The 27,224-nt window shown below is 45.3% G+C and overlaps 1 protein-coding gene across 1 annotated transcript in view; it reads left to right on the top strand.

The window, feature by feature from the left end:
* Positions 1–25,143, top strand: part of LOC149432286 (dendrite extension defective protein 1-like) — a 71,937-nt gene extending 46,794 nt beyond the window's left edge. Inside the window, exons 6-11 of the mRNA XM_089665290.1 lie at positions 4,094–4,174; positions 8,115–8,239; positions 11,587–11,871; positions 18,636–18,773; positions 20,534–20,653; positions 25,081–25,143. Of these exons, the coding sequence (XP_089521416.1) occupies positions 4,094–4,174; positions 8,115–8,239; positions 11,587–11,871; positions 18,636–18,773; positions 20,534–20,653; positions 25,081–25,143 (812 nt within the window). The remainder of the gene's footprint in view (positions 1–4,093; positions 4,175–8,114; positions 8,240–11,586; positions 11,872–18,635; positions 18,774–20,533; positions 20,654–25,080) is intronic.
* Positions 25,144–27,224: the final 2,081 nt, after the last annotated feature.

The raw sequence follows: 27,224 nt of genomic DNA, 5'->3' as shown, positions 1-27,224 counted from the left end.
ATACATAAGGGGGGATATGATCTCCATGTATAATACATAAGGGGGGGGATATGATCTCCATGTATAATACTTAAGGGGGGATATGATCACCATGTATAATACATAAGGGGGGATATGATCTCCATGTATAATACATAAGGGGGGGATATGATCTCCATGTATAATACATAAGGGGGATATGATCTCCATGTATATTACATAAGGGGGGGATATGATCTCCATGTATAATACATAAGGGGGATATGATCTCCATGTATATTACATAAGGGGGATATGATCTCCATGTATAATACATAAGGGGGATGTGATCTCCATGTATAATACATAAGGGGGGGGTATGATCTCCATGTATAATACATAAGAGGGGGGGGGAGTATGATCTCCATGTATAATACATAAGGGGTGATATGATCTCCATGTATAATACATAAGGGGGGATATGATCTCCATGTATAATACATAAGGGGGGATATGATCTCCATGTATAATACATAAGGGGGGATATGATCTCCATGTATAATACATAAGGGGGGGGATATGATCTCCATGTATAATACTTAAGGGGGGATATGATCTCCATGTATAATACATAAGGGGGATATGATCTCCATGTATATTACATAAGGGGGGGATATGATCTCCATGTATAATACATAAGGGGGATATGATCTCCATGTATATTACATAAGGGGGATATGATCTCCATGTATAATACATAAGGGGGATATGATCTCCATGTATATTACATAAGGGGGGATATGATCTCCATGTATAATACATAAGGGGGATATGATCTCCATGTATAATACATACGGGGGGATATGATCACCATGTATAATACATAAGGGGGATATGATCTCCATGTATAATACATAAGGGGGGAATATGATTTCCATGTATAATATATAAAGGGGATATGATCACCATGTATAATACATAAGGAGGATATGATCTCCATGTGTAATACATAAGGGGGATATGATCTCCATGTATAATACATAAGGGGGATATGATCTACATGTAAAATACATAAGGGGGGATATGATCACCATGTATAATACATAAGGGGGGGATATGATCTCCATGTATAATACATAAGGGGGGAATATGATTTCCATGTATAATACATAAGGGGGGATATGATCTCCATGTATTATACATAAGGGGGGATATGATCTCCATGTATAATACATAAGGGGGGATATGATCTCCATGTATAATACATAAGGGGGGGATATGATCTCCATGTATAATACATAAGGGGGATATGATCTCCATGTATAATACATAAGGGGGGATATGATCTCCATGTATAATACATAAGGGGGGGAGTATGATCTCCATGTATAATACATAAGGGGGGGGAGTATGATCTCCATGTATAATACATAAGGGGGGGGGGGGATATGATCTCCATGTATAATACTTAAGGGGGGATATGATCACCATGTATAATACATAAGGGGGGATATGATCTCCATGTATAATACATAAGGGGGGGATATGATCTCCATGTATAATACATAAGGGGGATATGATCTCCATGTATATTACATAAGGGGGGATATGATCTCCATGTATAATACATAAGGGGGATATGATCTCCATGTATATTAAATAAGGGGGGATATGATCTCCATGTATAATACATAAGGGGGGATATGATCACCATGTATAATACATAAGGGGGGATATGATCTCCATGTATAATACATAAGGGGGATATGATCTCCATGTATAATACACAAGGGGGGGATATGATCTCCATGTATAATACATAAGGGGGGATATGATCTCCATGTATAATACATAAGGGGGATATGATCTCCATGTATAATACATAAGGGGGGATGTGATCTCCATGTATAATACATAAGGGGGGATGTGATCTCCATGTATAATACATAAGGGGGGGAGTATGATCTCCATGTATAATACATAAGGGGGGGGAGTATGATCTCCATGTATAATACATAAGGGGGATATGATCTCCATGTATAATACATAAGGGGGGGATATGATCTCCATGTATAATACATAAGGGGGATATGATCTCCATGTATATTACATAAGGGGGGATATGATCTCCATGTATAATACATAAGGGGGGATATGATCACCATGTATAATACATAAGGGGGGATATGATCTCCATGTATAATACATAAGGGGGGGATATGATCTCCATGTATAATACATAAGGGGGGGATATGATCTCCATGTATAATACATAAGGGGGATATGATCTCCATGTATAATACATAAGGGGGGATATGATCTCCATGTATAATACATAAGGGGGATATGATCTCCATGTATAATACATAAGGGGGGATATGATCTCCATGTATAATACATAAGGGGGGGATATGATCACCATGTATAATACATAAGGGGGGATATGATCTCCATGTATAATACATAAGGGGGGATGTGATCTCCATGTATAATACATAAGGGGGGATGTGATCTCCATGTATAATACATAAGGGGGGAGTATGATCTCCATGTATAATACATAAGGGGGGGTATGATCTCCATGTATAATACATAAGGGGGATATGATCTCCATGTATAATACATAAGGGGGGGGGGAGTATGATCTCCATGTATAATACATAAGGGGGATATGATCTCCATGTATAATACATAAGGGGGGGATATGATCTCCATGTATAATACATAAGGGGGATATGATCTCCATGTATATTACATAAGGGGGGATATGATCTCCATGTATAATACATAAGGGGGATATGATCTCCATGTATATTACATAAGGGGGGATATGATCTCCATGTATAATACATAAGGGGGATATGATCACCATGTATAATACATAAGGGGGATATGATCTCCATGTATAATACATAAGGGGGATATGATCTCCATGTATAATACATAAGGGGGGGATATGATCTCCATGTATAATACATAAGGGGGATATGATCTCCATGTATAATACATTGGGGATATGATCTCCATGTATAATACATAGGGGGGGATGTGATCTCCATGTATAATACATAAGGGGGGATGTGATCTCCATGTATAATACATAAGGGGGGGAGTATGATCTCCATGTATAATACATAAGGGGGGGAAGTATGATCTCCATGTATAATACATAAGGGGGATATGATCTCCATGTATAATACATAAGGGGGATATGATCTCCATGTATAATACATAAGGGGGGATATGATCTCCATGTATAATACATAAGGGGGGATATGATCTCCATGTATAATACATAAGGGGGATATGATCTCCATGTATAATACATAAGGGGGGGATATGATCTCCATGTATAATACATAAGGGGGATGTGATCTCCATGTATAATACATAAGGGGGGGATATGATCTCCATGTATAATACATAAGGGGGGATATGATCTCCATGTATAATACATAAGGGGGATATGATCTCCATGTATAATACATAAGGGGGGGATATGATCTCCATGTATAATACATAAGGGGGGGATATGATCTCCATGTATAATACATAAGGGGGGATATGATCTCCATGTATAATACATAAGGGGGGATATGATCTCCATGTATAATACATAAGAGGGATATGATCTCCATGTATAATACATAAGGGGGGGATATGATCTCCATGTATAATACATAAGGGGGGATATGATCTCCATGTATAATACATAAGGGGGATATGATCTCCATGTATAATACATAAGGGGGGATATGATCTCCATGTATAATACATAAGGGGGATACGGTATTTTTTATTTTTATTTTTTTAGTGAAATATATTTTGAAATATAATGAATACGGCCAAAATTGTAGCATTCCAAATATGTCACTATATTTGGGAAGAATATTTTCAAAATATATTTCAAATATATTTTTCTTCCATGTGGGTATAAGTGCGCTTGCAACAAAATAGTAGACTACTCCCCTTGGATACTTTTTTATTTGCACTAACATCCACACCCCCTTCTTCAAAGTCTAAGCGGTACAGATTAAAAATAAAAAGTATCAATCAGCTATATTTGTTGCCAGCACACTTATATGGCTGCAATCACCTGAAACCTCTTTAAATAAATATATCTTCTGTTCGGCAGGTGATTCAAAGAGCTTTGGATTCAGCCTCCGAAAAACCTTACTAATGGACATTTTCATTGTGCTCTTGATACTTCTGAGTGGTGAGTCCCTTTACATTCCAACTGTTTTCACACATCAGTATAGTATATGCAGCAAAGGAGGGATCGGTAGGGTGGAGGGATCGGGGAAGTGGATGGGTTGGTAGGGTGGAGGGATCGGTAGAGTGGAGAGCTCGGTAGGGTGGAGGGAACGGTAGGGTGGAGGGATCGGTAAGGTGGAGGGATCGATAGAGTGGAGGGATCGGTAGGGTGGAGGGAACGGTAGGGTGGAGGGATCGGTAAGGTGGAGGGATCGGTAGGGTGGAGTGATCGATAGAGTGGAGGGATCGGTAGAGTGGAGGGATCCGTATGATGGAGGGATCGGTAGGGTGGAGGGATCGGTAGGGTGGAGGGATCGATAGAGTGGAGGGATCGGTAGGGTGGAGGGATCGGTAGGGTGGAGGGATCGGTAGAGTGGAGGGATCGGTAGGGTGGAGGGATCGGGGAAGTGGATGGGTCGGTAGGGTGGAGGGATCGGTAGGGTGGAGGGATCGGTAGAGTGGAGAGATCGGTAGGGTGGAGGGATCCGTACACTGGAGGGATCGATAGAGTGGAGGGATCGGTAGCGTGGAGGGATCGGTAGAGTGGAGGGATCGGTAGGGTGGAGGGATCGACAGAGTGGAGGGATCGGTAGGGTGGAGGGAACGGTAGAGTGGAAGGATTGGTAGGGTGGAGGGATTGGTAGGGTGGAGGGATCGGTAGGGTGGAGGGATCGGTAAGGTGGAGGAATCGGTAGGGTGGAGGGATCGGTAGGGTGGAGGGATCGGTAGGGTGGAGGGATCGGTAGAGTGGAGGGATCGGTAGGGTGGGGGGGATCTGTAGAGTGGAGGGATCGGTAGAGTGGTAGGATCGGTAGAGTGGCGGGATCGGTAGAGTGGGGCAGCAGTCACAGGAATACAGAACTATTTTTTTGCATGTACATATTTTATAATAATTAACATTGGTTTTTCACTTATTTAAACAGCCATTGAAAACTCATCAACGACTGCAACTAGTAAGTGGGGGTTTTATTTTACTATTATTACTTCACTACTCAACATAATTGATGTGGGTTGGAGGAAAACTACCAATCAGATACAAATGTTTTAGGTCTGTATGATGTCTATTTTTGTCATTCTACATTCTCATGCTCATTTATTGGAAGGGCAAGGTGTGGCAACCAGTAGGGTAGGGTGGAGGGAACGGTAGGGTGGAGGGATCGGTAAGGTGGAGGGATCGGTAGGGTGGAGTGATCGATAGAGTGGAGGGATCGGTAGAGTGGAGGGATCCGTATGATGGAGGGAACGGTAGGGTGGAGGGATCGGTAGGGTGGAGGGATCGATAGAGTGGAGGGATCGGTAGGGTGGAGGGATCGGTAGGGTGGAGGGATCGGTAGAGTGGAGGGATCGGTAGGGTGGGGGGATCGGGGAAGTGGATGGGTCGGTAGGGTGGAGGGATCGGTAGGGTGGAGGGATTGGTAGAGTGGAGAGATCGGTAGGGTGGAGGGATCCGTACACTGGAGGGATCGATAGAGTGGAGGGATCGGTAGGGTGGAGGGATCGGTAGAGTGGAGGGATCGGTAGGGTGGAGGGATCGACAGAGTGGAGGGATCGGTAGGGTGGAGGGAACGGTAGAGTGGAAGGATCGGTAGGGTGGAGGGATCAGTAGGGTGGAGGGATCGGTAAGGTGGAGGAATCGGTAGGGTGGAGGGATCGGTAGGGTGGAGGGATCGGTAGGGTGGAGGAATCGGTAGGGTGGAGGGATCGGTAGGGTGGGGGGGATCTGTAGAGTGGAGGGATCGGTAGAGTGGTGGGATCGGTAGAGTGGCGGGATCGGTAGAGTGGGGCAGCAGTCACAGGAATACAGAACTATTTTTTTGCATGTACATATTTTATAATAATTAACATTGGTTTTTCACTTATTTAAACAGCCATTGAAAACTCATCAACGACTGCAACTAGTAAGTGGGGGTTTTATTTTACTATTATTACTTCACTACTCAACATAATTGATGTGGGTTGGAGGAAAACTACCAATCAGATACAAATGTTTTAGGTCTGTATGATGTCTATTTTTGTCATTCTACATTCTCATGCTCATTTATTGGAAGGGCAAGGTGTGGCAACCAGTATCTCTCAGTCTTCATATTCCAGTCATGTGACCTAACTACACTTCAAGCTGATTAGTTGCTCCGGTCACCATACAGAGCTCATTATTATTTATTTCAGGTACTTATATGGCGCCATCATTTTACGCAGCGCTTTAATTATATATTGCACATTCACATCAGTCCCCGCCCCCGAGGGGCGTACAATCTAAGCTTGGGTGAATGTGAGCAGCACAGTGGCTAAATGGTGAGCACTTCTGCCTAGCAGTACTAGGGTCATTGGCTCAAACCCCAACCACAGCACCACCTGTATTTATTACAGGTACTTATATATAGCACCATCAATTTACACAGTGCTTTATATATATATATTGCACATTCACATCAGTCCCCGCCCCCGAGGGGCGTACAATCTAAGGTCCCTAACTCACATTCATACATACACATACTAGGACCAGTTTAGACAGGAGCCAATTCACCTCCCAGCATGTCTTTGTAGGGAGGAAACCGGAGTACACGGAGGAAACCCACACAGGCACAGGGAGAACATGCAAACACCAGGCATGTGGTGCCATGGTTGTGTTTCGAACCGACGATACTAGTACTGCCAGGCAGAAGTTATAATTACAGGCTTACCTCGATTTACGAATTTAATTCTTTCTGTGGGACTTTTCATATTGCGAAAAATTCGTAAACTGAAAGAGGTTTCCCAGAGGAATGCATTAAAAACCAATTAATCCGTTCTGGAGTCAGAAATTTTTTTAAAAAAAGTCTTTTATCTGTTCAAAACTCTTTATAAAGTGCACTTTAAAGGCATAAATACTATACAGGGACATGATTGAAAATGAATTCGTAAATGCATTGAAAATTAATTAATCTGTTTCGGAGGTCAGAAAAAAATAAAAAAAAGCCTTATCTGTTCAAAGCACTTTATAAAGTGCACTTTAAAGGCATAAATACTGTACAGGGACATGATTAAAAATTAATTCGTAAATGCAATGAAAACCAATTAATCTGTTCCGGAGGTCAGAAAAAAATTAAAAAAAAATTATCTGTTCAAAACTCTTTATAAAGTGCACTTTAAAGGCATAAATACTGTACAGGGACATGATAAAAAAAAATTTGTAAATGCAATGAAAACCAATTAATCCGTTCCGGAGGTCAGAAAAAGTAAAATAAAGTCTTATCTGTTCAAAACTCTTTATAAAGGCATAAATACTGTACAGAGACATGATTAAAAAAAATTTGCAAATGCATTGAAAACCAATTAATCCGAAAAAATTTTTGCAAACTGAGGCATTAGTTTCAATGGATTTTTATCTGTAAACCGAAAATGACGTTAACCGAGGCGTTCATAAACCGAGGTACGCCTGTATTGGGATTTATGTTGTTTTAGCAAACTAGACATACTTTATGGGCATAAGTATGTGAACCCCCTTCCAAACGTTCGAGTCTAGGCGTTTCCAGTGAAGGGCTCTGTTGACAGTACATCCTACCAGGGGCGGACTGACAACTCATGGGGCCCCCGGGCAATAGGGGATCATGGGGCCCCTGTGTCCTCGCCCACACTCAAACCACATCCAAAAAAGCCTATAAAAGGTACCAGGGGCATCTCATGGGGGCCCCCTACTGACCCCGGGCCCTCGGGCAGTGCCCGAGTGCTCAAATGGTCAGTCCGCCCCTGCATCCTACAAAGGCATGTGCACTTCCAACCTTGTGGCAACAGCTTGGAAAGGGGTCTTTTCTGTTCCAGCATGAATATTTATACTGTATATATGACATTGTTTATTCAGAACGTTCATTTCTTATCTTTCGATACAAACATCTTGCTTTAATTTCTGATATATTTTTCATTAGGTCTGCTCTACCCGTATGACTCTATAAATCAGACTACCAATCCAGCATCGGACAATGGATATTCGCCACTAATACATCTCTCAACAGGCCTTCCCCTGTTTGGGAATACTTACCATTCTTTGTATGTAAGTATGAAAGATGGACTCACTCTAGTCACTCTAGTCACATCACTCACTCTAGTCACCCCTTTGATGCCCATCTTCTGTTAGAACTTGTTGTGTTCCAGCCAGGGGCGGACTGACCATTTGGAAACTCGAGCACTGCCCGAGGGCCCGGGGTCAGTAGGGGACCCCATGAGATGCCCCTGGTACCTTTTTCATAGGCTTTTTTGAGTTTGGGCAAGGACATAGGGGCCCCATGATCCCCTATTGCCCAGGGGCCCCATGAGTTGTCAGTCCGCCCCTGGTTCCAGCTGCCCATGAGTGAAGCGATCCAATCAGAGGCTATCACAGTGATCGGGTAACCCGGAATCGGGAGTTCTGGACACGAGGCTCATGGTGAGACCCCACACTGTGCTGGGAGGACGGCGAAGGGCGATACAAAAATATGTGGACCCCACGGCATAAAACCCAGTGCAGTAAGACTGCATTTTTGGTAGAGATTGGTCTCAAGGGGTTTAGCAGATGGGCAGGGAAGTTGGCAAGAAGTCATAATAGCCAATGTGAGTGAAGTGATCCACTTAGAGGCTATCACAGCAATCGGGTAACCCGGAATCGGGAGTTCTGGGCACGTGGCTCATGGTGAGACCCCACATTGTGCTGGTAGCACGGCGCGAAGGGAGATACACAAATATGCGGGCCCCAAGGCATAAAACCCAGTGCAGTAAGACCGCACATTTGTGTGAGATTGGTCTCAAGGGGTCATGAGTGAAGTGATCCAATCAGAGGCTATCACAGCGATCAGGTAACCTGGAATCGGGAGTTCTGGACACGAGGCTCATGGTGAGACCTCACACTGTGCTGGGAGCACGGCGCGAAGGGGGATACACAAATATGCGGGCCCCACGGCATAAAACCCAGTGCAGTAAGACCACATATTTGTGAAATTGGTCTCAAGTGGTCATGCGTGAAGTGATCCACTCAGAGGCTATCACAGCGATCGGGTAACCCGGAATCGGGAGTTCTGGACACGAGGCTCATGGTGAGACCCCACACTGTGCTGGGAGCAGGCGCAATGGGAGATACACAAATATGTGGGCCCCATGGCATAAAATCCAATGCAGTAAGACCGCATATTTGTGTGAGATTGGTCTCAAGGGGTCATGAGTAAAGTGATCCACTCAGAGGCTATCACAGTGATCAGGTAACCTAGAATCGGGAGTTCGGGACACGAGGCTCATGGTGAGACCCCACACTGTGCTGTGAGCACGGCACAAAGGGAGATACACAAATATGCGGGCCCCACAGCATAAAACCCAGTGCAGTAAGACCGCATATTTGGGTGAGATTGGTCTCAAGGGGTTTAGCAGACGGGCAGGGAAGTTGGCAAGAAGTCAGAATAGCCGATGTGTGTATAGTAGCACTGGACAAGTAGAAATTAGGCTTGGTTCTGATGGATATACAGTATCTCCCAGAAGTGAGTCCACCCCTCACATTTGTGTAAATATTTGATTCTCTTTTCATGTGACAACACTGCAGAAATGACACTTTGCTACAATGTGGCGTAGTCAGTGTACAGCTTGTATAACATGTAAATTTGCTGTCCCCTCAAAATAACTCAACACACCGCCATTAATGTCTAAACCACTGCCAACAAAAGTGAGTCCACCCCTAAGTGACAAGATCCAAATTGGGCCCAACTAGTCATTTTCCATCCCCAATGTGATTCGTTAGTGTTACAAGGTCTCAGGTGTGAATGGAGAGCGGGTGTGTTAAATTTGTTGTTATTGCTCTCACTCTCTCATACTGGTCACTGAAAGTTCAACATGGCACCTCATGTTGAACTGAAGGTGGTTGTGGGAGTCTGCGGGCGGGGGGCATATTGGAATCTGGAAGATCCTTTAACATGAAGGCCCCCAGATCCCCATGTGAGTGAATATGGGGTTCATGGTACCACTACTCATTCCCCAAAAAAAAGTGTAGTGTAAAAAGACAGAAGACAGTCTTTGACAAGTCCTTTATTAAAAACGAAAAAAAAATGTCCCCTGAAGTAGATCCAACGTCAATCATGATGCCCGCTGCCACCGTCCAACAGCAAAAAGAAAAAAAAAGGGCGGCACCACTCTCGACACTGGCTCCCTCCATCTGACACCTGCGCCGGAATGGCAGTTATTATTATTATTATTACATCGAGTTTATATAGCGCCAAAGGGTTTGCTCAGCGCTGTACAATAGAGGGGGGGACAATTCATAAAACATTACAGTAACAACAAACAGCACACAAGGGGTTAGAGGGCCCTACTCTTTCGAGCTTACAATCTAGGAGGGAGGGGGTAGTGGTACAGGAGGAAATGGCTGTGGGGGATGGAGTGGTAGGAGGAGGGAAGGGCAGCGGCAGTTAGGTGAGGGTGGGGTAGGCTTCCCTGAAGAGGTGGGTTTTCAGGGAGCGCCTGAAGGTGAGGAGGGAAGGTGACAGTCTGATGGATTGGGGTAGTGAGTTCCAGAGGATGGGGGAGGACCTGGAGAAGTCTTGCAGTCGTGCGTGGGAGGAGGAGACCAGGGAGCAAGATAGAAGGAGGTCCTGTGAAGAGCGAAGGGTACGGGTAGGGTGGTACCTGGGAATCAGGTCGGTGAGGTATTTAGGGGCAGTGTTGTGAAGGGCTTTGTAGGTCAGGGTGAGCAGTTTGAAATTAATGCGTTGGGCAATGGGGAGCCAGTGGAGGGAGAGGCAGAGGGGGGTGGCAGAGGTGGAGCGGCTGGTGAGGTGGATGAGTCTGGCCGCTGAGTTCAGGATGGTCTGAAGCGGGGAGAGTTTGCACTGGGGTAGGCCGGTGAGTTAAACAGTTCTTAAATAGAGTGATGATGTCACAAGGGGACGGGGTCACCCCCGCCCCCCTTGTGACATCATAATGTGCTGTGATTGGCCAAAGCTTTGCACCTGATCTGTGGACACAGGGCCCATTTCAATGTGAAGAGTGGCAACAAGAGCCCACCAAATGGCCAATGTTTGAGTCGAACTTATGCTCGACTCAAACATAATGCCCACCACTACCCATGTTGCTGGAACAAAGATGGTGAGATCTTACTAGGTGAGGACATGAGAGAAAAGGAGGGTACTCTTATCTCACTGGATATTTTGGGTGGACTGACCCTTTATAGCAAACTGTTCTATATGGACTGCTAGATATGGTGTATTTTCTATGTGTGTTGATGACTTGAGTAGGGTTTATTTGTAGAAGTTTGTCCCTCTCCACTAAAAGTAACAATTACAAATTCTTTGAGCCCACAACCCTAAAAACATCAGATTAGGAGAACACAAGCTCTGCCATTGCCCGGTATGAACTAACCTTGGCATCTTTCTGTTTAATAAACAGGTTGATAACAATGGACTTCTATCATTCAGTGTTCAAATTTCAACCTATACGCCCCAACAGCTCCCTGTTGTAGGTCAAAATAATCCATTCCTCGCCGTTTTCTGGGCCGATGTACTTAATGAGAATTCTGGGTACATATATTACCTGCAGAGCACAGATCCAAGTCTCTTGGCCCTGGCTACATCAGACATCAGAAATTACACCGTGGATCCGACCTTCACAGCCAACTGGGTGTTTGTGGCCACCTGGGACAAAGTTCCGTACTATGGATCCTCATCAACCAAGGTATAGTGACTCGGGCTCATGATTTCTGTGTTTTTGTTGTGAAGGTCAGAACCTACAGGTCCACAATTAATTGATTCAAAGAAGAACATTGAAAGATTATGATTGAACCTGTCTAATTCAGCAGGATTAGAAGCTCAGTATAGGATGATGAGGTTTTATGTCAGTCGTGTATGAGAAACTTTCTGCCACATTTCTCGCAAGAATTTTTAGATCTCACATCACCATCGTTGTTTGATAAGCAGAATCAATTATTCGATCCATTTGAGGTCTCATCTAAAGGGAATCAAGCATTCTGGGAATTAATTGTATGGCTCTCCACAAAAGGACAATTTTACATCTATATAATTGGGTCAATCTAAAAAATTGTAATATATTGACTGACCTGGTTTGCTTGGGTTGAGATTGCACCACGGGTACTCAACCTTCTTATTAAAGCTTATGTCTGATTCTAAGCTAGTGACACCTTGTAGGGACCTTATTCCACCACAATGCTTGGTGACCTCTACAAACACAGAAATTATACTTTGAATCCCAACCTCTGTATCATTGTTAAATAGGTTACAAAGTAGGGCTTTCTACATTGAACCTTGGGGTACACCACTAGTAACCTTGGACCGTTGAGATTGCACCACAGGCACTGAAGCTTCTTATTAAAGCTTATGTCTGATTCTAAGGTAGTGACACCTTGTAGGGACCTTATTCCACTACAATGCTTGGTGACATCTACAAACAAGAAATTATGCTTTGAATCCCAACCTCTGTATCGTTGTTAACAAAGTAGGGCTTCCAACATTGAACCTTGGGGTACACCACTAATAACCTTGGACCATTGAGATTGCACCACAGGCACTCAAGCTTCTTATTAAAGCTTATGTCTGATTCTAAGGTAGTAATACCAAGTAGGGACCTTATTCCACCACAATGCTTGGTGACATCCACAAACACAGAAATTATACTTTGAATCCCAACCTCTGTATCATTTATAAATAGGTTAGAAAGTAGGGCTTCCAACATTGAACCTTGGGGTACACCTCTAATAGCCTTGGACGGTTGAGATTGCACCACAGGCACTAAAGCTTCTTATTATTGTTTATGTCTGATTCTAAGCTAGTGACACCTTGTAGGGACCTTATTTCACCACAATGCTTGGTGACCTCTACAAACACAGAAATTATACTTTGAGTCCCAACCTCTGTATCATTGTTAACAAAGTAGGGCTTCCAACATTGAACCTTGGGGTACACCACTAGTAACCTTGGACCGTTGAGATTGCACCACAGGCACTGAAGCTTCTTATTAAAGCTTATGTCTGATTCTAAGCTAGTGACACCTTGTAGGGACCTTATTCCACCACAATGCTTGGTGACCTCTACAAACACAGAAATTATACTTTGAATCCCAACCTCTGTATCATTGTTAAATAGGTTACAAAGTAGGGCTTTCTACATTGAACCTTGGGGTACACCACTAGTAACCTTGGACCGTTGAGATTGCACCACAGGCACTCAAGCTTCTTATTAAAGCTTAGATCAGCTCATGGGGGAGATCTCTGATGGGGGGCACAGTCTCTGATGGGGTGCTGCTTCAGATTGAGTGCGGCTTCGAACGAGTGCATAGAAGAAGCAGTTAAACGCAGCAGTTGAACTAAAGCAGGAGAACCCAAGCAGCAGGAAGACACAACAACAGCAAGAAACTCTACTGCATGCTGGAAGACTGCAAGCAAACACCCTGGGAAACCTCTTACATGCCTGAGACCCACTCTGTGTACCTTTATATGATACACCCCTCTTCTCATCATATTACTACCCTCTGTTCCCAAATCTCATTTCTCTACCCCTCTGCTCCACCCCACAACCTGTACATCTCCCCCTCACTGCTATCATCTCCCTACTACTGCTCTCTTCACCTCCCCACAATGTCTCTTCCACTCCTCCTTCTCATTTTCCTCTCCTCCGTTCCCAAAATCCATTCACTATATCCCTCTGCCCCTCCCAAACATTTGTATATCGTGTCCTCACTGCTTCCCTCACCCCTCTATGGCACCCACCACCTCCTCCTATTACTCCTCTCTCCCACTGACCCCAACACCTCCACTAGTAGTTTCTCACGCTCCTGCACATCCCGCTCCCATGCCACCTTTCTCACCCTTCTCCTCCTCCTAGCCGCGGGGGACATCTCCCCGAATCCTGGCCCTCCACCTCCCTCACCCGCTCAACACCCTCCCGCCTCCACATCCTACTGCAACCCCCGAAACTTAGTATCTGTCCCCCTGCTCCCTAAAATCTCCCCCCCGTTTTCATGTGCACTCCTGAACGCCCGTTCGGTGTGCAACAAGCTTACCGCCATCCACGACCTCTTTGTTTCACGCTCCCTCAACCTCCTAGCGATCACGGAAACCTGGATCCAGCCCACTGATTCTACCTCCCCTGCTGCACTCTCCTACGGAGGTCTCACCTGGACCCACTCACCCAGGCCTAACGGTCGTAAAGGTGGTGGGGTTGGTCTGCTCCTGTCACCGCAGAGCACCTTCAGAGTCCTCCCAAACCCCCCCCTCCCTATCCTTCTCCTCCTTCGAGGCCCACTGCCTCCGACTATTCTCCCCAACCCCCCTGAAGATTGCTGTGATATACCGGCCTCCTGGATCCATACCTCGCTTCCTGGATGACTTCTCCTCCTGGCTACCCTTCTTCCTCTCCTCTGAGCTACCCACCATAATTCTTGGGGATTTCAACATCCCTGTCAACCTCGACAACCCGGACACAGCCCGTCTCCTCCACCTAACCTCCTCCTTTGCACTTGCACAGTGCATACAATCCACCACCCACTCCGACGGAAATATCCTTGATCTTGTCTTCTCCAACCGATGCGCTCCCCACAACCTCACTAACACCCCCTTCCCTCTCTCTGACCACAACCTGATCACCTTCTCTATCTCCTCGTCCTCCAACGCCTACCCCTCCAAATGTCACACTACTACCAGCCGTAACCTCCGCAACCTTAACCCTGCCTCCCTCCACTCTGCAGCTGATCAACTCCACGACCGCATCCTCCCCCTGTCCTGCCCCGACTTGGCTTTGACCGCCTACAACAATGCGCTCTCAACAGCCCTTGACTCACTAGCGCCTTTAACCACACGCAACATCAGACCCCGACCGCTCCAGCCCTGGCAGACTGATCACACCAAAACCCTCAAACGACAAAGTCGTGCCCTAGAGCGACTATGGCGCAAAACCAAATCCAAACAAGCCTTCACCCGCTACAAATCTGCCTTCCGCACCTACACCTCCTCCCTCCATGCTGCCAAACAGGCCTACTTCTTGACCCTCATCAAGGCCCTCTCCTCCAATCCTCGCCGACTCTTCTCTGCCTTCAACTCTCTACTCTCTCCACCCCCACCTCCACCCAGCACCTCACTCACTGCCCTTGAGATTGCCAATCACTTCAAAAACAAAATTGACACAATTCGCAAGGACATTGCCGCAACTCACACGCCCTCTCAACCTGTCCCCTCTCACACAGCTACCCCCTTATCCCCCCTCCCCCTCGACATAACCCGCAGGGACTTCGTCGCTGCTCAAACTTTCTCCAACCCCCTTCACCCTCACTCAGCTACCCCCTCATCACCCCTCTCCCACGGCCCCACCACTGCTCTGACCTCCTCTTCCACCCCACCCTACATCCCTCATACTGAAGCTCCCCCAACACTCCACACCTTTGACCTTACTACCATCGAGGAAGTCTCCAAGATCCTCTCTGATGCCCGCCTCACCACCTGCCCCCTCGACCCTATCCCCTCACAACTCCTACGACCTTCCTCCTCCTCCATCCTACGCTCCCTCACCCACATCTTCAATCTCTCCCTCTCCTCAGGCACTTTCCCCTCCCCTCTGAAACATGCACACATCACCCCCTTACTTAAAAAGCCCTCCCTGGACCCCAATGACCCGAACAACCTCAGACCCATCTCCCTGCTCCCATTTACATCTAAACTCCTCGAGCGCCTAGTCTACACCCGCCTATGCTCTCACCTCAACGACAACAACCTCCTCGATCCCCTACAGTCCGGCTTCCGTCCCCTACACTCCACCGAAACTGCCTTACTCAAACTCTCCAACGACCTGCTAACCGCCAAAGCTAATGGACACTACTCAGTGCTCCTACTCCTTGACCTCTCTGCGGCCTTCGACACAGTCGACCACCCCCTCCTCCTCAAAAAACTACACTCCCTCGGCCTCAGAGATTCTGCTCTCTCCTGGCTCTCATCCTACCTGTCACAACGCTCCTTCAGCGTTACCTATAATGCTACCACCTCCCCCTCACTCCCCCTCTCTGTTGGGGTCCCTCAAGGCTCTGTCCTCGGGCCCCTTCTCTTCTCCATCTATACCTCCTCCCTTGGCCAACTCATACACTCTCACGGCTTCAACTACCACCTCTATGCCGACGACACACAAATCTATCTCTCAACCCCCCACCTCACCCCCTTGGTCTCAGCCCGAATCACACACCTACTGAGCGACATATCAGACTGGATGTCGCTCCACTTCCTTAAATTGAACCTCTCCAAAACCGAGTTTCTTGTCTTCCCCCCAGCCCGGACACCACCCCCCATTGATTTCTCCGTCACATCCAACAACGCTACCATCAAACCCGCCCCGCAGGCCAGAGTACTGGGTGTCATTCTGGACTCCAACCTATCCTTCCAGCCCCAAGTCCAATCTTTAACAAACTCGTGCAGACTCCACCTCCGCAACATCGCCAAAATCCGCACGTTCCTTACCCCAGAAACCACTAAACAGCTCATCCACTCCCTCATCATATCACGACTCGACTACTGCAACTCCCTCCTCACTGGCCTGCCGCGCCGCTGGCTATCCCCTCTTCAGTCCATCCTGAACATGGCTGCCAGACTCATTCACCTTTCCAACCGCTCTGTCTCCGCCACCCCCCTCTGCCAATCCCTCCACTGGCTTCCGATTGCGCAACGGATCAAATTCAAAATCCTAACGCTGACGTACAAAGCTGTCCACCATACTGCCCCGTACTACATCTCTGACCTAATATCCAAGTACCGCCCAGCACGCACACTCCGCTCCTCACAAGACCTCCTTCTCTCTAGTTCCCTGGTCTCCTCCTCCCATGCCCGCCTCCAGGACTTCTCCAGGGTGTCACCCATCCTCTGGAACTCCCTGCCCCAACCCATCAGATTATCACCTACTCTCCTCTCCTTTAGGCGCACCCTGAAAACCCATCTCTTCAGGGAAGCCTACCCCACCCCCTGCTAACTTGCCGACCTCCTCCACTCTTCCTACCACTCCATCCCCCACAGCTATCTCCTCCTGTGCCACCACCCCCTCCCTCCTAGATTGTAAGCTCGAAAGAGCAGGGCCCTTGATCCCCTCATGTTTTGCATTGTATTGGTATTGTTCTGTCACATGTTCTGTCTCCCTTTGTAATGTACAGCGCTGAGCGAACTATTGGCGCTTTATAAATACTGTATAATAATAATAATAATAATAATGTCTGATTCTAAGGTAGTAATACCAAGTAGGGACCTTATTCCACCACAATGCTTGGTGACATCCACAAACACAGAAATTATACTTTGAATCCCAACCTCTGTATCATTTATAAATAGGTTAGAAAGTAGGGCTTCCAACATTGAACCTTGGGGTACACCTCTAATAGCCTTGGACGGTTGAGATTGCACCACAGGCACTAAAGCTTCTTATTATTGTTTATGTCTGATTCTAAGCTAGTGACACCTTGTAGGGACCTTATTCCACCACAATGCTTGGTGACATCCACAAACAAGAAATTATACTTTGAATCCCAACCTCTGTATCATTGTGAACAAAGTAGGGCTTCCAACATTGAACCTTGGGGTACACCACTAATAACCTTGGACCGTTGAGATTGCACTACAAACACTGAAGCTTCTTATTAAAGCTTATGTCTGATTCTAAGGTAGTAATACCAAGTAGGGACCTTATTCCACCACAATGCTTGGTGACCTCTACAAACACAGAAATGATACTTTAAATCCCAACCTCTGTATTATTTATAAATAGGTTAGAAAGTAGGGCTTCCAACATTGAACCTTGGGGTACACCACTAGTAACCTTGGACCATTAAGATTGCACCACAGGCACTGAAGCTTCTTATTACAGTTTATGTCTGATTCTAAGGTAGTGACACCTTGTAGGGACCTTATTCCACTACAATGCTTGGTGACCTCTACAAACACAGAAATTATACTTTGAATCCCAACCTCTGTATCATTGTTAAATAGGTTACAAAGTAGGGCTTTCTACATTGAACCTTGGGGTACACCACTAATAACCTTGGACCACTGAGATTGCACCACAGGCACTAAAGCTTCTTATTAAAGCTTATGTCTAAATATAAGGTAGTGACACCTTGTAGGGACCCTTTTCCACTACAATGCTCGGTGACCTCCACAAACACAGAAATTATACTTTGAATCCCAACCTCTGTATTATTTATAAATAGGTTACAAAGTAGGGCTTCCAACATTGAACCTTGGGGTACACCACTAATAGACTTGGACCGTTCTGAATGAACCATTAATCACTATTCCCTAAACATGAACTCCCTAAACAAGGTCCTCTTTTACACTGACTTTTAGATCACTTCTCTCATAGAAAAACACCACCAACTTTTCATTTTATCCCATCTCTCTGAGAGAAATATTGAAAGAAATACTACCAGTTTTAACGCCTTGTTTTTCACCATTCCATCTACAGGTCAACACGTTCCAGGTTGTATTGATCACTGATGGGAATTCCACGTATGTTTTATATAACTATGCAGATATCCAATGGACAACCGGAACAGCCAGTGGTGGTGATGCCACTACGGGACTTGGAGGGACTCCGGCTCTGGTCAGTAAACCTAAAATGCTGAGCTTTGGATCCGGGTATTTGAGCTTTGTTTATACCTTACATGTTCCTTCATTATTTTACCTCAATCTACATCAACTAAATGCGAGAGCCGCCATATTTAAATTCCAGCTCCAGTCAAAGCTTTTTATTTCACTTTGGATAGAATAAAGAAGATATAAATCCTCATGTTTTTATTGCCATTTATATTTGTACTGTTGGTGCTGTGGTTGGGATTTCAACCAACGACCCTAGTACAGCTAGGTGGAAGTGCTAAACATTTAGCCGCTGTGCTGCTCACATTCCCCCAAGCTGAGAAATCCAAGTATAAAAAGTCAAAGAAAGCAACAAATTAAAAATTCTTAGGAGCCCAAACTCTTTATTGTTCTACTGGTTACAAGAAGCAGGGCAAAGACATCCAACGCATTTTAGGGGCCCCACAGTCTCCCTTCTTAGGGCTGGAGGAAAAGACAGAATGTTAGGTACTCAAAAGTACTCTTAGGCAGACTGATCTGCAGGTTGAGGATGTTGGTGTTCACAGTAGAAGTAGTTGCAAGGTAGCTGGAAATGCTAATGGCGGGTCAACGTGTGTCATCCCTCACTGCAATAGCACTCACAGACTCCACCCCCAAAATCTGTGTCTCTAGTTCTCCACCCTTTTTTTCTGTGCCACACCTTTTATTTAAATCCACCATTAGCATCACCGGCTTTATTTGAACTGCAGTGCATTGCAGATGTGGTGCCATCTGGTTCACTGTGGAAATATGGAGCATGTCTGCACCAGGGGCGTACTGACAACTCATGAGGCCTCCGGGCAATAGGGGATCATGGGGACCCCTGTGTCCTTGCCCACACTCAAAGCACACCCAAAAAAGTCTATAAAAGATAGGCGGGGCAGTTCATGGGGCCCCCTACTGACCCTGGGCCCTCGGGCAGTGCCCGAGTGCTCAAATGATCAGTCCGCCCCTGGGCCCGGGGTCAGTAGGGGGCCCCATGAAGTGCCCCTGGTATCTTTTATTGTCTTTTTTGGGTGTGCTTTGAGTGTGGGCAAGGACACAGGGGCCTGGTACCTTTTTTATAGGCTTTTTTGAGTGTGGGCAAGGACACAGGGGCCCCATGATCCCCTATTGCCCGGGGGCCCCATGAGTTGTCAGTCCACCCCTGGCCTGACTGCATTGTGCCAAGTGTAAAGTTTGGCGGAAGGGGGGATAATGGTGTGGGGTTATTGAGTGCCCCCGGGACTGACCCGAGTGCTCGAATATTGAGTGCTCGAATGGTCAGTCCGCCCCTGGTCTGCACCAGGGGCGGACTGACCATTTGGAAACTCGGGCACTGCCCAAGGGCCCGGGGTCAGTAGGGGGCCCCATGAGATGCCCCTGGGACCTTTTTCATAGGCTTTTTTGAATTTGGGCAGGGACAAAGGGGCCCCATGATCTCCTATTGCCCGGGGGCCCCATGAGTTGTCAGTCCGCCCCTGGTCTGCACATCATATCAACATTATAGTGTGCACAGGGCACACTGAAAATAATCTTTCCTATGGGCCCTTGTGGTATCCAGTGAAAAAAAAAAATCACCAGTCACTACACACAATGCAAATGAGCCGTCATGGTTACACAAATTCTTCAGAACGCATACGTTCCCATTTCCAAAAAAACGCAAAGCTGGTGTTCATTTATCTAAAAGTACCCATTATTGCATCTTTGTTTCCACTTGTGTTTTCATGTATTATGCACTAGGTGATATTGTGATTTTATACCCCACAGGCTGGATTAAACAATGCAAATGGCAGTGATTTCTATACCGTCCCTGGTTCACATACTTCAGCTATGATAAACATAACATCCACAAGCAACGTGAATCTGCCGGGACGTTGGGCTTTTAAGGTGGATGGTCAAATCGAAATGCTGGGCAATATCTCAGGTCAGTGGAAGAATTAGGATTGTTATAAAATCGTATAGATCCCCAATCCACACTTCCTCAAAAAAAAAATTAGCCAATAACAGCAACTAGTTGGTGGTGACGATATAGGAACTACAGCCAATGTTACTGTATATACATAGACCTGTTATACACATAGACATTAAACTGCCATTAAAAGGAATTAAATTGTGGCAAAAAAAAGAGACATTATGAAAACAGAAGTAACACGTACATTATATTGCCAAAAGTTTGGGCCAGCCCTCCCAATCATTGGATTCAGGTGTTCCAATCCCCTCCATAGCCACAGGTGTATACAATCAAGCCCCCAGACTGCTTCTACAAAATTTGGTGAAAGAATGGGTCGCTCTCAGGAGCTCAGTGACTCCAAGCGTGGTCCCGTGATAGGTGGCCACCTGTGCAATAAGTCCATCCGTGACATTTCCTGGCTACTAAATATTCCACGCTCAACTGTTAGTGGGATTATAACAAAGTGGAAGCAACTGGGAACAACAGCCACTCAGCCACCAAGTGGTAGGCCACGTCACATGACAGGGCGGGGTCAGCGCATGCCGAAGCGCACAGTGCGTAGAAGTCGCCAACTGTCTGCACAGTCCATAACTAAAGACCTCCAAACTTGGTGTGGCCTTCAGATGAGTCCAACAACAGTGCGTAGAGAGCTTCATGGAATGGGTTTCCATGGCCGAGCAGCTGCATCCAAGCCTTCCATCACCAAGTGCAATGCAAAGAGTCGGATGCCGTGGTGTAAAGCACGCCACCACTGGACTCTAGAGCAGAGGAGATGTGTTCTCTGGAGTGACCAATCACGCTTCTTTCTGTCAATCCGATGGACATGTCTTGGTTTGGCAGTTTCCAGGAGAACGGTACTTGCCTGACTGCATTGTGCCAAGTGTAAAGTTTGGCGGAAGGGGGATAATGGTGTGGGGTTGTTTTTCAGGGGTTGGGCTTGGCCCCCTAGTTCCAGTGAAGGGAACTCTTAAGGCATCAGCATACCAAGACATCTTGGACATATTCATGCTCCCAACTTTGTGGGAAGAGTTTGGGGATGGCCCCTTCCTGTTCCAACATGACTGCCCCCCAGTGCACAAAGCAAGGTCCATAAAGACATAAAGGAGCCAGTTTGGGGTGGAGGAACTTGACTGTCCTGCACAGAGTCCTGACCTCAACCCCATAGAACACCTTTGGGATGAATTAGAGCGGAGACTGTGAGCCAGGCCTCCTCCCCCGACATCAGTGCCTGACCTGACAAATGTGCTTCTGGAAGAATGGTCCAACCTTCCCATAGACACCCTCCTAAACCTTGTGGACGGCCTTCCCAGAAGAGTTGAAGTTGTTATAACTGCAAAGGGCGGGGCCAACTTAATATTGAACCCTACGGACTAAGACTGGGGGGCCATTAAAGGTCATGTGTGTGGAAAGGGCGGGGCCAACTCAATATTGAACCCTACAGACTAAGACTGGGAGGCCATTAAAGTTCATGTGCAGGGAAAGGGCGGGGTCAACTCAATATTTAACCCTACAGACTAAGACTGGGGGGCCATTAAAGGTCATGTGCGTGGAAAGGTCTGCGGCCCAATACTTTTGACAATATAGTGTATACGTGCAATAGAGGTTATAATTTAAATGTCAGGTAAATGGTTCTGAAAATCACAATGTGATTAGTTTTTTTTTAAATGGAGCTTTAGGCAAAATGGAAAAATGTCATGTATGAGGCAGTCAGTCCCTTTCATTAATATAGCATTTTGCCTGTTGATCTAAACAGTAGCAATTACGGGGATTAGGACAGACCATATAATGCTGCTTAATGGGGCTTATAATGGTCAGCTTTTACTGTGGTTTTGTTTCTTATTTTTGTTTTGTTTTTTTAGAAAAAAAACTGTTACTCTAAGCTGGTATTGGTATTTAATTATGTTGCCTCTAGTTCATTCAGGTCTGCCCTGCCCACAGGGTGACCCACTGCTGTGTGATTTCACTGCAAAATGGACATTATTGTCCCGTTTTATCACGAAATTAAAAAATAATAGATTTACTGAAAGAATAAATAAAAAAGAAAACAATATTATACGGAGTTCAGAAAATGAATAGGTCTCTTTATCAGTTAAGAACAAATTCATCTAAATACTATCAGACATGCAAAATATTACACATTTGCTTACCACCAGAGATGATAACTAGAGATGAGCGAATCGAACCAGGCGAACCGGAATTCGAGTCGAATTTCAGGAAATATTCGATTCGCGTCGAATCCGAAATTTTGCCTACGAATCGAATATTTCCAGATCAGCCGGCAAAAGTGTCCCTGCAGTGAGCTCCGCTATTTCTGACAGTTCTCTGACAGAAGGAACACATGTAAAGCGGTTGAAACATTGTATCCATTTAGGATACAGATGTTTCAACCGCTGTACATGTGAAGAAGCTGTCAGAGAACTGTCAGAAATAGAGGAACTCTGCACATACACTTTTTGCCGGTTTGGAATTCTTATTTTCATCCTACTTCTTCTTCTTCTTCTACTTCTTCATCCTCATCCTCATCCTCAGAAGAAGAAGAAGAGGATGAGGATGAGGATGAAGAAGAAGAAGAAGTAGGATGAAAATAAGAATAATTCCAAGCCGGCAAAAAGTGTATCTGCAGCGCTCCTCTAAGTGTATCTGCAGAATGTCATTTATGGAAAAAAATAGATACAATGTTTCAACCGCTGTATGGAGTGAATGTCCCAGAACTGTCATAAACCGTCTATTTCTGACAGTTCTGGGACATTCACTCCATACAGAGGTTGAAACCGCTGTATGGAGTGAATGTCCCAGAACTGTCAGAAATAGACAGAAACTGTCACAGAACTGTCCTTCTTCTCATCCTTCTCCTTCTTCTCATCCTTCTTCTCATCCTTCTCCTTCTTCTCATCCTTCTCCTTCTTCTCATCCTTCTCCTTCTCCTTCTTCTCATCCTTCTCCTTCTTCTCATCCTTCTTCTCATCCTTCTCCTTCTTCTCATCCTTCTCCTTCTCCTTCTTCTCATCCTTCTCCTTCTTCTCATCCTTCTCCTTCTTCTCATCCTTCTCCTTCTCCATCTTCTCATCCTTCTCCTTTTCCTTCTTCTCATCCTTCTCCTTCTGCTTCTCCTTCTCCTTCTCCTTCTTCTCATCCTTCTCCTTCTTCTCATCCTTCTCCTTCTTCTCATCCTTCTCCTTCTCCTTCTTCTCATCCTTCTCCTTCTTCTCATCCTTCTCCTTCTTCTCATCCTTCTCCTTCTTCTCATCCTTCTCCTTCTTCTCATCCTTCTCCTTCTTCTCATCCTTCTCCTTCTCCTTCTTCTCATCCTTCTCCTTCTCCTTCTTCTCATCCTTCTCCTTCTTCTCATCCTTCTCCTTCTTCTCATCCTTCTCCTTCTCCTTCTTCTCATCCTTCTCCTTCTCCTTCTCCTCATCCTTCTCCTTCTCCTTCTTCTCATCCTTCTTCTCATCCTTCTCCTTCTCCTTCTCCTCATCCTTCTCCTTCTCCTTCTTCTCATCCTTCTTCTCATCCTTCTCCTTCTCCTTCTTCTCATCCTTCTCCTTCTCCTTCTTCTCATCCTTCTCCTTCTTCTCATCCTTCTTCTCATCCTTCTCCTTCTCCTTCTTCTCATCCTTCTCCTTCTTCTCATCCTTCTCCTTCTCCTTCTTCTCATCCTTCTTCTCATCCTTCTCCTTCTCCTTCTCCTTCTTCTCATCCTTCTCCTTCTCCTTCTCCTTCTTCTCATCCTTCTCCTTCTTCTCATCCTTCTCCTTCTTCTCATCCTTCTCCTTCTTCTCATCCTTCTCCTTCTTCTCATCCTTCTCCTTCTTCTCATCCTTCTCCTTCTCCTTCTTCTCATCCTTCTCCTTCTTCTCATCCTTCTTCTTCTCCTCATCCTTCTCCTTCTTCTCATCCTTCTCCTTCTCCTTCTTCTCATCCTTCTCCTTCTTCTCATCCTTCTCCTTCTCCATCTTCTCATCCTTCTCCTTCTCCTTCTTCTCATCCTTCTCCTTCTCCTTCTTCTCATCCTTCTCCTTCTCCTTCTTCTCATCCTTCTCCTTCTCCTTCCTGATCTCCAAGGGCATTTAAATTAAAGGTACAGTGTTCTGCACTAATTTAAAGGCTCTCTGAAGCCTAGAAACCCTTTTTATAAGTCATCTTCGTAGCGGAGAAATTCGCATCGAATCGAATTTCATACTGGAATTCGCCGAATCAGCCGAATCGAATTTTTCATTTCTTCGCTCATCTCTAATGATAACATTTTGGAAGCTTGTCAGTTTTGCTAATATCAAATGGCTTAAAGTGCGGTGACTTTCATGATACAGACACAAAAAGAGAATAAGTAAATGACAAAATCTAACTGTATTTTTGTATTTTTTAGGGTATTCAACATCAAATCCAATGTCAGCACATCTTCCAACCACAGAAACCACTTCTGCTGTGACAGGAACTTTAATGGAAAAAGAAACCGTTCCATCAGGGAACTCACCACCCAGCAGCACCTCCAGCTCTTCTACAGTCTATGACTTATCTTCTAACCACCCTTTCACTTCTTCCTCCCTAACAAGCACTATTTCAGTAGACACTACTTCTTCAAATGTTCCCCAAACTGTTTCAGCTGACGCAACCCATTCATACATTCCCAACACAGTACCAACAGACACATCATCTCCAGGCATCTTCACCGCTATCTCGGAAGATACTTCCAAGATTCCGGTTACTGTTTCTGTAGACACCTCCTCTTCACAGGTCTCCAGTACTATTTCATTAGACACTACTTCTTCTGGTGTTGTCAGTACTGTTTCAGTAGAAACTGCTTCTTCAGACTTTCCTAGCATTTTTTCAATGCATACAACTTCCTCAGGAATCTTAACTACTGTCCCAATAGATACCTCATCTTCAGAGATTCCCATTACTGTTCCAAAAGACATCTCTTCTTCATACTTTTCCAAAACTGTTCCAGTAGACACTACTTCTTCAAGTGTTCTTCAAACTGCGTCAGTTGACACCGCCTATTCATACTTTCCCAGCACAGTTCCAAAAGAGACATCATCCCCAGGAATCTTCACCACTATCCCAGAGGATACATCATCCTCAGATATTTCAATTACTGTTCCTGTAGACATCTCTTCTTCATATTTTCGCAGTACTATCTCATTACACACTACTTCAGGCAATCCCAGTACTGTTTCAGTAGAAACTGTCCCTTCAGACTTTCCTAGAACATTTCCAATAGACACAACATCTTCAGGAATCTTCACCACTGTCCCAATAGATACTTCATCTTCTGAGATTCCCATTACTGTTCCAGTAGATACCTCCTCTTCATATTTTGACAGTACTGCTCTAGTAGACACTTCATCTTCAGATAACCCTAGTATTTATCAAGTAGATACCTCCTCTTCATATTCTCCCATTACAGTTCCAACAGACACCTCCTCTTCAAAAGACACTACTTTGTCAATTGTCCCCAGTACTGTTTCAGTAGAAACTGCTCCTTCAGGCTTTCTTAGCACATTTCCAATAGACATTACTTCCGCAGGAATCTTTACCACTGTCCCAGTAGGTACCTCATCTTCAGAGATTCCCATTACTGTTCCAATAGACACCTCCTCATCATATTTTGACAGTGCTGTTCCAACAGACACTTCATCTTCCGATAACCCTAGTACTGATCAAGTAGATACCTCCACTTCATATTTTGACAGCACTCTTCCAATAGACACTTCATCTTTAGATAACCCTAGTACTGGTCAAGTAGACACCTCCTCTTCATATTCTCCCATTACGGTTCCAGCAGACATCTCCTCTTCAAAAGACACTACTTTGTCAATAGCCCCCAGTACTGTTTCAGCAGAAACTGCCCCTACAGACTTTCCTAGCACATTTCCAAAAGACATTACTTCCCCAGGAGTCTTTACTACTCTCCGGGTAGATACTTCATCTTTAGAGATTCCCATTACTGTTCCAATAGACACCTCCTCTTCATATTTTGACAGCACTGTTCCAATAGATACTTCATCTTTAGATAACCCTAGTACTGATCAAGTAGAAACCTCCTCTTCATATTCTCCCATTACGGTTCCAGTAGACACCTCCTCTTCAAAAGACCCTACTTTGCCAGTAGTCCCCAGTACTGTTTCAGCAGAAACTGCCCCTTCCGACTTTCCTAGCATTACTTCCACAGAAATCTTTACTACTCTCCCGGTAGATACCTCATCTTCAGAGATTCCCATTACTGTTCCAATAGACACCTCCTCTTCATATTTTGACAGCGCTGTTCCAATAGACACTTCATCTTTAGATAACCCTAGTACTGGTCAAGTAGACATCTCCTCTTCATATTCTCCCATTACGGTTCCAGCAGACATCTCCTCTTCAAAAGACACTACTTTGCCAATAGTCCCCAGGACTGTTTCAGCAGAAACTGCCCCTTCAGACTTTCCTAGCATTACTTCCACAGAAATCTTTACTACTCTCCCGGTAGATACCTCATCTTCAGAGAATCCCATTACTGTTCCAATA

The sequence above is a fragment of the Staurois parvus genome, unplaced genomic scaffold (assembly GCF_062004578.1).
Source record: "Staurois parvus isolate SC_StPar_1 unplaced genomic scaffold, SC_StPar_1.0 ptg002174l, whole genome shotgun sequence".
NCBI lineage: Eukaryota > Metazoa > Chordata > Amphibia > Anura > Ranidae > Staurois > Staurois parvus.
Note: the sequence above shows the minus strand (reverse complement) of the source record. Positions and strands in the feature narration are given on the sequence as shown.